The 11,726-nt window shown below is 38.2% G+C and overlaps 1 protein-coding gene across 4 annotated transcripts in view; it reads left to right on the top strand.

Moving 5' to 3' along the window:
* Positions 1 to 359: 359 nt before the first annotated feature.
* Positions 360 to 11,726, top strand: part of NFKB2 (nuclear factor kappa B subunit 2) — a 109,039-nt gene continuing 97,672 nt past the window's right edge. For 3 of the 4 annotated variants that reach the window (XM_083364628.1, XM_083364627.1, XM_083364626.1), the window contains exons 1-7: positions 360 to 445; positions 1,179 to 1,243; positions 2,062 to 2,140; positions 2,318 to 2,358; positions 2,618 to 2,716; positions 4,254 to 4,405; positions 6,860 to 6,966. In XM_083364628.1, coding sequence (XP_083220754.1) covers positions 1,220 to 1,243; positions 2,062 to 2,140; positions 2,318 to 2,358; positions 2,618 to 2,716; positions 4,254 to 4,405; positions 6,860 to 6,966 — 502 coding nt within the window. In that variant the 5' untranslated portion in view covers positions 360 to 445; positions 1,179 to 1,219. Of the gene's footprint in view, positions 446 to 1,178; positions 1,244 to 2,061; positions 2,141 to 2,317; positions 2,359 to 2,617; positions 2,717 to 4,253; positions 4,406 to 6,283; positions 6,401 to 6,859; positions 6,967 to 11,726 lie in introns of those variants that run through there. The other variant, XM_083364629.1, reaches the window with a different exon arrangement.

Below are 11,726 nucleotides of genomic sequence, written 5' to 3'. Positions count from 1 at the left end.
TGATTTTTATTTCCAAGGGCAGGAATCACATATCAATGTACCCAACAACATACCGGTTTTTCGCTCGGACCAGAATCCATTTCTCCCTCCCTCATTCACTTCCCTGCTTGTCATTTTTCATTTAAACTGCTCTTGAAACGGAGATAAAAAAAAGATGAGAGACGGGTTTCTTCGCTCGAAACCGCAAGCCCAGCGTCTCTCCAACTTTTTCCGTTCCAGCCCGACTTCAGGTGGCTAAGGCTCACGAGAGGGTTCTTCTGGGCCGCTCAGGAGATCTACGGCGGTCTTGGCAAGAAGCGTCGCTCGCCCTCACCTCCTGCCGGAGCCCGGCCCTTCAGAAACCAGGTGACACCGGGAAACCCCCGCAGAAGAGACGGGCGGGGCTTAGTGAGGCCGGAGAAGTCTGGCCTCAAGGATGGCAGACCTGTTTGGGAGCAAATTGTTGGTGAGTGGCGGCAGCGGCCGGACTTTATTCTATCCTGTCATTTCAACCCGACCTTTAGTTTCTCCTTAGGGCAGGGGTCTTCAAACATGGCCCTTTTCTGACTCCAACTCTGACTCCAGCCACGCTAGCTGAGGAAATTCTGGGAGTTGACGTCCACAAGTCTTAAAAGGGCCAAGTTTGAAGACCCGTGCCTTAGGGTTTCTCCAAAGAGACGCCCTCCCTGGGCTTCCATTTCCCGGGGGAAGCGGATCTCCTCCTCCTCCTTCCCGAACGAAGATAACCAACCACACGATGCTAGCATGTCAGGGTACGGGAAGTTTCCCACTATGCTAGATCAGCAAGCGGGGCAAAATTTGCTGGAGAAAATGAGGCGGCTCCTAGATCTACCCCCCTCCCCGGAAGACTGGGAGTGCTTCTCCATCTTTTAACAAAGCTCCTTGGTAGCGCTTTTCTGGCCCGCCCCACAAGAGGGCCTGGAGATGAGAAGGCTGGTTGGAAGGCGGAAGAAGCTGAGCTGCCGCGGCCTAGAAGCCACGAGAAAACTGAGCAGAGCCTGCCTTCTTTCCTTTTGTCCCTCCCTCTCTTGGGCTTTGCTGGGTTTCTAGGGACTTTCCAACCGTACTAACCTTGCCCGCCCAGTTTCCCCTAAGTTTCTTTTGGCGGCGGCAGCAGCAGAAGGGTGTGCTTGGTTTTGATTTTTAAAGTTCCTCGGTCTGTTCTGTTTCTTTCGCAGAGCCGGATTGCCAATTCCGTGATTATTAACTAAGATCCTCCATGGATGGCGAAGGCTATCCCGCGGTGAGTCTTCCGTTACCTGCAAATTCCCTCCCTCCTAGTTCACTTTGAATTGTGATTTGGGTGAAATCTGGGCCTCCTTTCCTTGCCTTCAAGCTCTTTAGTCCCAGGTTTGCAAAGCTGAAGCTGCATTATATTTTGGGATAACGTACTTTGAAAGGCTTAAAATAAAAAAAAAACAAAAGTTGTCTTCTCTGCCTTTGTTATTTGTTGGGCCCAAAGACAAACAAATATGCATTATACAACAGTCCTTCCATAATAAAATGCCACCTCCAAAAAAGGAATAGCTGGGACTTGTGTTCTCTATTGTACAACCGTCTATCAATATATAAAAATGATTGATTTCATATGTGAGGTAAGGTGAGGCTTAAGCAATAATGGGGCAAATGCTTGTTTTTTTTCTTTTTCCCAAACAACTTCACGGTAGATATCATTTTCATGTTTGCCTTCTTCCAGATGAGAAGTATGTCCTAAGAAACTTACCTAACATTCTTGTTTAGGTATTTATTGGATTTTGGGATTGTCTGACTTTAAAGAGTGGTGCATATATATTTAAAGTGCATCTATTATGTGAATTGTAGTCTTCATCAGTGCAGAGGGTTGAATGTTCTTTGCTGTCAGATGCTCAGGAGACCTTGCCTTAAATAAGTTGCTTTTTTTTCTCAATGTTTTCATTTAGTTGTCATTTAGTAGTAGAGACTTAATATAGATTCCTATTGACTATGTACATTATTTATAATCTTTATATTGCTATGTCTATAATGCTTTCAATCATCTGGGAGTTAAGGCTTCCTTTGTTCTTGATCCTTGTTTGTATGCAGTGCTTAGATGGGATAGACTATGACGATTTTCAGTTTGGTGCTCATTTGATTGAGCAGAAAGAGCTGTTCATGGAGACAGGTAAGGAACTTTTTGGTAAGTTATGTGTCCTGAGGGATGTGGAACTATAGATAACAAAGGGAAGGAGCTAATTTTCTGTTTTCATGTGTTTTGTTAATAATGTTCTTAAATTGTATTACATTGTATTTATAAGTATTTAATATTGGGATACTCTGAATATCATCTTGTTTGTTTTAGTTGAAGGCCCATTTCTCACTATAATTGAACAGCCAAAACAGGTAAGGATTTTCTAAGATTATATATATAGTTCGTGGTTGAACTGTGGATTCACGGTGTTAAACTTTGTGTTCTCTGAGCTTATTTGTTTTCAGAAGTTTTGTTACCACACTAGTTAATATCTTCAGTGTAGTTTTAAGCTCAGAGAGAACCAGGACTCCATCATTTTCCATCTATAGCCTATTATAGGCAATCTTTTTCTGATTTTTCTGTTTTTTCCCCCTGATGGAATGGTTTTGCTTGAATTATCATTTTTGGCAGCGAGGTTTCCGGTTCCGTTATGGCTGTGAAGGGCCCTCGCATGGTGGGCTACCTGGAGCATCTAGTGAAAAGGGACACAAGACGTATCCCACTGTCAAGGTGAGCAACACATTCATTTATTTATTATGTTTTATGAATAAATCTTTTTTTAAAAAAAGAATAATCTCCATTGCCTTTTCTGTCTTATGAAAAAGTTAGGGTTTTTAGTAGTCTTATTTGGTACATATTTTGTTTGGACTTTCTGATTAATTAAGATACAGCACAGAAGGTCAGTAAAGTAATTATTTTTGATACACATTTCAATACTTTTAAGTTTTCATAACATTCCTGGTTGTTATAGATAACTGACTGAAGTAAATTCATTTATGTTTGCAGTGTTACTCTTAGGCCTTAAATCTATTGCTTCCAGTGCAACTGAACATTTGTTCTGTAGGAATATAAAATTTTGATTTGGCTTAATTCTACACTAGGCTGGTCTTAATACGATAGACAGAGTGTGCCTAGGAATAAAAAGGAAGAGCATGATGTGAAACCATGATTATCATGGTATATTTTACCCTTCCTTAGAGATAAAGGGTACAATTGTTTTGGAACCTGTATCCTGCATTCACAATACTAAGTGAATTATTGAGTTAATTAATCTTATATCCTTTGGTATGGGATCTAAATAACAAAATAATAAGGTTAAGTTCAAATAGAATAGAAACTTTATTGTCATTTTAAATGTACACTAATCAGCATACATTAAAATGAAATTTCATTGCATTCAGCTCTCACTTTTAAAATTTTTTAAAATTAAATAATTTTTAAAATCAAGTTAGGATCAATTTTTTAAAAACTTGTATTTTAATTTGTGTTGTTTGCTTCAGAAAATTCCTCAAAACCAGCTGGGTAGAGTGCAACAAGAATTATATATAAAAGAAGTTAAATTTTCTGGCTAAAACATAATTGTATATTAGATTAAACTAAAATCAAGAAAATGTACTATGCAAATGTATGGAATGAACCTTTTATCCATAAGTAATTTCATTTTCACTTAATGCGACCAGATAAGCAAGCCAGATAAGCTAAGATATTTATTATATGCAAACAATTTATCAGTAAAAATAGCTTTTAAAACTAGCTTTGCATATTTTGAGGTACACTAAATCAGGCTTTGGAAATTGGTTATTTTATTGTGCTGTTTTTATCTTGTTGCTTACTTCTTTTATAAAGGCAGAAGTATGAGCATGCTGCTTGTTCATAACATGAGCTATCCAGAGTTTCTTTGGGTACTTAATAAATAAAACAAATAAAAATAATAAATATTATGGCTTACTAAGCTAAGATTCATTGTCTGTGTGCTGTATGCAGATATGATCAATGGTGTCATATGGTCTGAACTGCTATTAGTGGCTATGGATATAAACAATGTTCCCAAACTGACTTTTGTTTCTAGCTATTTAAAGGCTATTATAATCTGTGTTAATGAAACTTGATAGGCTTGATCATGAGCATAAATTAATTCAGTATAAATTATATATAAATAATATTTCTTTTTAAAGTTCCACAGGCATTTGAAGAATGAGTGTTTCATAGAAAGATGGTGTTTATGGAAGTATCTCCTTGATATCATTTTGTATAATTTTATTGGCAGATCTCTAATTACACTGGACTGGCTAGGATAGAGGTGGACTTGGTGACACACACTGATCCTCCACAAGTGCATGCTCATAGTCTTGTGGGAAAACAGTGTAATGAAGCTGGCAACTGCATTGTGATGGTGGGCCCAAAGGACATGACTGCCCAGTATGTATAACTTACTAATGGAGGAATGATGGTGGGGTTCAAAAGGCAAGACCTATTTCATGATAGCATTTTGTTTCATTTGTTAGATTGGATGGGTTGCAGTATCTTATTTAATGAAAGCTGAAGCTTTCTGCCATTTGGTCTGGCAAGGAAAAATCACCATAAATATATAATTCCATTGTGGAAAACATTGTGTTTTCTTTATATGAAAAGGAGTGGTGGCTACAGAGCAGGCATGTCAAACTCGTGACATCATGTGATGTTGCACAATGTATTGCGATTTTTTCCCCATTGCTGGCAATGGGGTGGGCCTGATTTTGGCATGATGCATCCAGCCTGCAGGTCGGCAGTTTGACATTCCTGCTATAGAGAAACCATATAGTGTAGAAGTGTATTGAAACATGCTTTCAGAGGGCAAGCTTTAATACTTGGGTGTTCTCTCTGTAAAGCTTCACTCACACCATCCATTTAAATTGAGCAAGTAGTTGACTAGATGCTACAGATAGCCCTCATTTAGTGACTGCCTTGTTTAATGTCCATTTGCAATTACAGTAGTAATAAAAAGTAACTTTACAACCAGTCCTTACATTTACAACTGTCAAGCTGAAAAGCCCAACTAAGAAAAAAACCAGAGCCATTGCGTCCTCTAATGCAAACTTTATTAAGCAATGTCATACTGGTAGGATTAAACTGAAAGCTATCTGAAGAACTGGTGGGAAACAGTTAATTAAAAGAATGAATCTTCTCCTGCCCTCACTGACAGTTCAGGTCACATTGTCCAATACATCTCCCAGTAGTTATTATGAGAAGAAACTTTTAGTTGGCCAAAACAACTCTTCGGGTCTCACTTTATGATAATCCAAAGTCGTCCCACCCCCACCCCCAGATCTCCACTCCATCTCCCTCCCCTCTCTGTAGGCAAGCTAGAAGCACACAGCGGCCCTAAAGGCAGTAGGTTTCATAGCTTGATACAGGTCTATAAAGCAAAGGAAAAACTGAAGTAAGTTCATAAGGACAATTGTACTTTTACTTAGTGACTGCTTTGCTTAATGACCAAATTGCTAGTCTCAACTGTAGTTGCTAAATGAGGATTATCTGTAGTATTATGAAAGGTTTCTAAATAAAAAAAATAAAATTTAAATATATATATAAAACAATTTATTAAATAGCCTTTTAAGAACTTGGCATTTTAAAAATATTGACTACTGTTGAATAAGAGGTTAGTATACTGTGAGTGAAAATAATGTACTATATAAATAATTTGAGATTTAGCTTACTAATAAAAGCAGCCACAACAATAACAATAATCAAATAATAAGGATTAAGTTCTAGCTACTCTGAAACTGCCATTAATTTTATGACCAGTGAGACAGAATATTTTAAAATTTTACTTTAAGAGAAACCTAAATTTTGGATGTTGCAGAATTTTATCTCCACAATTATACTCTATAAGCAGTTTCCAAATAAAGAGTATAAGATTTTTTTAAAAAATATGAAGATAGTTTTTGATATTTATGTTCGGTGTTCCAATTTTGATGGGTATCAAACTGCCGGCCCGCGGGCTGGATGTGTCATGTGGAAGCTGCACCCACCCCATTGCTGGCAATGGCAAAACAGTCCTGGTATGTTGCATGATGTCACGTGACGTCGCACGATTGACATGTCTGTAGTTTGTAGTCCTTTTGGCCATCTGTAGGTGGCTTTTGATAACATAAATCAGTCAAAATTCAAATAGTTTAAGCAAACATCAGAAAATCCATATTTTGTAATGGGTATTATGCAAATCATTGGCATGTTTGCTTGTTGGCAGTTGGCAAGAGAAATGTAGATGTGTGATATTAAAGGTTCATATATACATTAATATGTATTAACTGGCAGTGGCTAATTAACATGGAAAATCTGGATTATGGTAAATGAAGATACCAGCTTGTTTACAACTACTGTTAAAACATCATTAAGAAGCAAATAAAGGAACCAGTATAAAGTTTGATAACTGTAAGTAATAAAAAAAACAGAGTTGAAAAAGATGCGATAAATGGCATCTACATATCAGTTTATTCCTGTTCCAATTTTCAAGCCCCTGTTCATTCACTGAAATTAAATAAGATGAGATTTATGATCAATAAAAGTAAGCCCATCGTTTGCATACCCCAGAGTTAAATTTGGTATCACCTGCATGGTTTTAAAAAGATGGGGCATGGAGCATTGGGCTTTATTGCTCCCCTATCAGTTCTTTTTTAGCTCCCTAGTACCTTTTGGTTGCTGCTATATGATATACATGTTTCCATTAATAATGATACGAAAAACTTTTTATTTTTTAAATGTTTGGAGATTTGCCTTGTTTTTTAACATGCTCATCTCAGTACCAATGTCTAGAATTTGAGCAGGTTGCTGCCCACGTAGACATTGTGATTGTCACTGCAATGCAGTAGAGGATAATTTGTCTTTTATCAGATTTAATAACCTAGGTGTGCTCCATGTAACTAAGAAAAACATGATGGAAGTCATCAAGGACAAACTGCAGAAGCAGAAGATGCGAAATAGAGTACAGCCTCTAACAGGTAAGTTTGAACAGAAAATAAAAGCTTGGGGAAGATGGATTCTAGATAGGTCATGGTCTTTTCTTTTACTCTCATAAAATGGGTACTTGTGGGCAGTAGGCAGTAATGGTTAAACTGAGGCAATATATGCATTATTTATTCTTTGCTTGTTAGCAGTCCTCTATTGGACCTTGCATGGAATAAAAACATTGTTCATAAAATATTTTTCTAAGTTATCTCTCTCTCTCTCTGCCCTCCTCTCCTCCCACCCCCTCTCCCTCTCCCTCTCTTTCTCTCTCTCTCTCTCTCACACACACATAGGGTGATGTGATCATTATGATTTTACCAAGGAAAATGCCTACACTTGTTCAAAGTGAAATTGGTTGTTCCTTGGGCAGAAATGAGAGATATTAATTGCTTTACCAATATGAGTAATACATACATTTAAGGTTATTTAACTCAGGAATTTCCAAGTTCTGAATTATTCTGAACTGCTTCCATGTGGGTTTGAAACCTAGGGTACCTGACAGAGCCAATGCAAAAAAGGAAAATGGAAATGGAAAATTTAGCTAAGGAAAAACAATGAAAAGAAAAGACAGAACAGCACTGAAAATAAAAATAAAATAGCATATTAAAGCTCAACCTCTGCAACTCCTTTTAGTGCCCAAACTATTATAAAGGAGTGGCATTGTTGAGGTTTTGTAAAGTGCATTTTTCTTTTCTTTCATAAGTAAAAATATATTTCAGAGCAAAGCATTTCTTGTGGCCTTAGTTTCTCTTTAGTTGGGAATCTTACAACAACCTTATTTTGCATGAGGGTTGAAAAAGTTACGTAAACTCTGAATGCTCGAAAAACTGATTTTGAGTTTTAATTAGATGGAATCTACTTAAAATTGTAGTAGGTAATAACAATAACAATAGCTCAGTCAGCCATATGTTCAGACTGGATTTGGCATTTTTGTCTACCTATAGAGTCGTTACTAAGGACCTGGAATAGGCAGATATAGATGTTGGATGGTGTTACAGATATCATTGCAGGATGGAAAGTGTCCCCAGTAAAGCCACCTTTTGTAATTGATTGATGATGAATTTGTCAATGCCAGTGGTGTTCAAATGGTGCTTCAGTTGTTTTGGGATGTGTCTATTACTATTAGTACTACACTTGCTTGCCTTCTATTCTGCTCTTGTCTCCAAGTAGTGCCACGCCCACTATCCAGACTTTTTTTTTGTCTTATTGACAGTTGTTAAGTCCAGGGTATTATGTGTGACAGATGCCTGTCTGTTCGAATTCTAAAGTCTCAGAGCAATTTAACTTCTTCATTTTCTATGACTTTATTTTATGGTCCCACCAGTTCTTGCTTGCAGGCAAATGATATTTCTTGCAGATCTTTCAATGCACCTGTCATGGTTCCGATTAATGAGACCGATCAAAGAACATTCAGCCATTGTTTATTCTAAAAAGTCTATAATAATGAGAATGAAGCAATAATGGATGGATGCCAGAATCTGAATTCTCCTCCCCTGAACACATTGTATCATACACAATTCCCTCCCTTAATTACATGTCATAAATCACATTCTCCAATTACTGTAGTTTAACATGCAAAGTTTCACTTCCTTTCTATAATGCCATTCCTTATCTTATTAAAACAACAGGGTTAGCATTCTCCTCCCTCCCCCCCCAGCTTCATTGATTCAAAGCAAAACAGTTTAAAGGAAAAGGCTGCCTCTTATATTGTCAGAGCCAAAACATCCCATGTTTGCAGTGTTGACAGCACCATTGTTGCTACTTTGTCATGACACTGCTTGTAGTTAGTGTGGGCAATCTTCTTGCAGCAGCTTACCAGGTGTCCACTGTTTCAGCAGCTTCTTTGCCTAGGTGGCACTTTCTGTCTGTTCCTGTCTTCTCAGTTCTAGCTTTGTATGCATTTGTCCTTAAGGCTTGGTCTTGTGCAGCCAGAATTAGTCCCTCGGTCTCCTTCAACTTTGGGTCCGGAGTACCTTAGGGATCACCTGCTGCCGGCGTCAACTTCCCTCCGCCCTGTGCGTTCCCACAGAGAGGGTCTCCTCAGGGTGCCACCGGTCAGAGAATGTCGCCTGGTGGCCCCCAGGGGGAGGGCCTTCTCTGTGGGCGCGCAGGAATTGTGGAACCGTTTGCCGGTTGAGCTCCGGATGGCGCCCGACCTTCGCTCCTTCCGGTGCGATCTGAAGACTTATTTGTTCGAACAAGCCGGCCTGGCCTGATGGGGGATGGGGTTTGGATTTTATTGTTGTTTTAAATGTATTTTAATCTATTGTTAACTTGGGCATCTTGTTTAATTCCTTTTTAATTTTTGTATTTTGTATTTTTATATGTTTGCCCTGTTCAGCACCCTGAGTCCTTCGGGAGAAGGGCGGTATACAAATAAAATTATTTATTTATTTATTTATTTATTTATTTATTTATTTATTTATTTATTTATTTATTTATTTATTTATTTCCTGCTCTTAGCCATTGCCAGGTCTTGTTATTATCTGCGTTCCCTGATAGTTTGTTAATATACTGGCCATGTAGTGCTTTGTCTTCCCATGCCTCCATTCTGTTCTACATTTCGTCTCTCCAGTAGTCAGTAAGCCTTCCTGGCATTCAGTGCATCTTCTTCATTGTCCTTCAGACATTCTTCAAAAGCCCTTTTTCTTCTTCAACCATCTGTTGTAGTTGCAACAATCCATAGCCATCTATTTGCCTTGGTAGACAGAGTCTGTCAATGTTGCTGCGTGGATGAAGAGAATGATTCATTGTCAGTATTTTTCTGGTCTTTCTATCCATTGCTTTTAGTTCTGCTTGAGTCCAGTCCACTATTCAGGTGTGTATCTAATGACTGGAATTTCCCAGGTGTTGTTTTGATGATATTCCTCCACTGAGTTTCGACTTTAACAACTTTTTCGTTCTCTTAATGTATTAACCTCTTGACTTCAGTGTGCTTGATGTTGTCAAATTGAAGGATATTCAGGTATTTGTAGTAATCATCCTCATCCTGACTCTTAATGTTATTTTCATGGGGTATCTTGATTCCTTCAGTTTTCACTATTTTTCCTTGTTTAATATTGAGTGTGGCATATTTGTCCAATCGAAACAACATTGCAATATATGGGCTATATTATATGAACATTGTTGAGCAGCAATTCTGTTTCAGATGGTGTTTTTCCATACAGCTTCAGATCATCCATGTAAAGGAGATGGGATAGTCTGGGAGATATTTTTGATGTTTGATAGCCACGGCCTGAGTTATTCAGTAATGTTGACAGGAAACGGTGCAGTGACAAATAGTAGTGTTGATACTGAATCACCTTGAAATATTCCCCTCTCTTTTTTTAAAAAAAGATTATTTATTTATTAGATTTTATAGAGTTAATAACATTTTAGAAGGCAGTATGGTAATTGGGTTAAACAATAGGTCAGTAATACAATCATTAGTGAGTATCTCAGGTTACACCATCAAATATTTCTTCTCAGTTTACCTTGACATTTGCTATTTCATATTTATACTAATGAATTTCTAATTATATCAAAATTCAGTAAAAATTTCAGTATCTCATTTATAAATACATTTTTTTCTTTTTGCTTATCCATATCTTAATAGATCTCAATAGACAATATCCTGTTATAAAATTTTACCAATTTTAATTTTTACTTACAGTATTCCAATTTAACTTTTAATATCCATAGTATTTAATTTTCAGGTAACCCAAATTTTCTTTATCTTATTTCATAAAAATTATAATATCTAAAATACACCTGTTAAAACTTAAATATGTTCTTATTCTATTCCATAAACATTTTCTACTTCGACTTCCGGGTGGCAAGGCTCCGTCGACGGCAGCCATTTCGGCTGCCAGCCCCGCTGTCTCTGTGGAGCCGCCAAAAACAGCGATGATCAGCTGTTTGGCGGCTCGGAAGCCTGCTCCTCGGGAGAAGAGAAGGGGGTGAGCGCCCAGGCAGGGGTAGAGCTCCCCCAGACCGCCAGAGTTGAAACTCTGTTGGTTGAAGGGTTGAGCCCCCCCGAAGCCTGAGTTTGCTCCAGACTCCGGGACGCCTCTGCTCCATGGTTTTGGAGCAGAGCAGGACGCTGTAACCATCCCTGCTAACGAGAATGAACTTTGGATTAATTGGACGTAGGCAGAGCTGTGCAGGAGAATTCTTTCAGAGCAAGTATTTCAACTTTAACTCAGTAAACTTTCTTGAGACTTTTAAAAGTGAAAGTGCGCAATAGATTTAAGTGGGTGAAAATGGCTGCCAAATCAACTAAAGTTACTAGAAGCGCGGGGGCTTCTCCAGTTCAGCAATCTTCATTACAGGCTTTAATGCCCCCACCTCTGGCACCCGCACCAGCTTTGACCATAAAAGATCTGCAGGATGTTTTGCAAGAGGCTTTGAAAGAGCAGTCCCAGCAATTAACTCAGCAATTAGCTGAGCTCATTGAGGAGAAGAATACAGAAATGAGGGCAGACATCTTATTAGCATTTCAAGGCATGGCTGTTTGTATTGAACGTCTGGATGAGAAAGTGGAAGATTTGAGTCAAAATAATATGAGACTAGATGCCAAAATGACGGATGCTGAAACAGTGATGGAAAAGATTGATGACGATTTACTATTAGTCCAGCATAGAGAGATGGAGTTTGCTGTGAGAATTAGACGGCTGAAGGAAGACCCTAAAGAAAATTTGAGAAAAGTGGTTTCAGAAGCTCTTGAGGAGGTTTGGGGGCGTTCAGCAGAAGATATTATGGTGGATATAGATAA

This window comes from Vipera ursinii (assembly GCF_947247035.1).
Source record: "Vipera ursinii genome assembly, chromosome: 5".
Classification (NCBI taxonomy): Eukaryota; Metazoa; Chordata; class Lepidosauria; order Squamata; family Viperidae; genus Vipera; species Vipera ursinii.
This window is presented reverse-complemented; position numbering and strand designations above follow the sequence as displayed.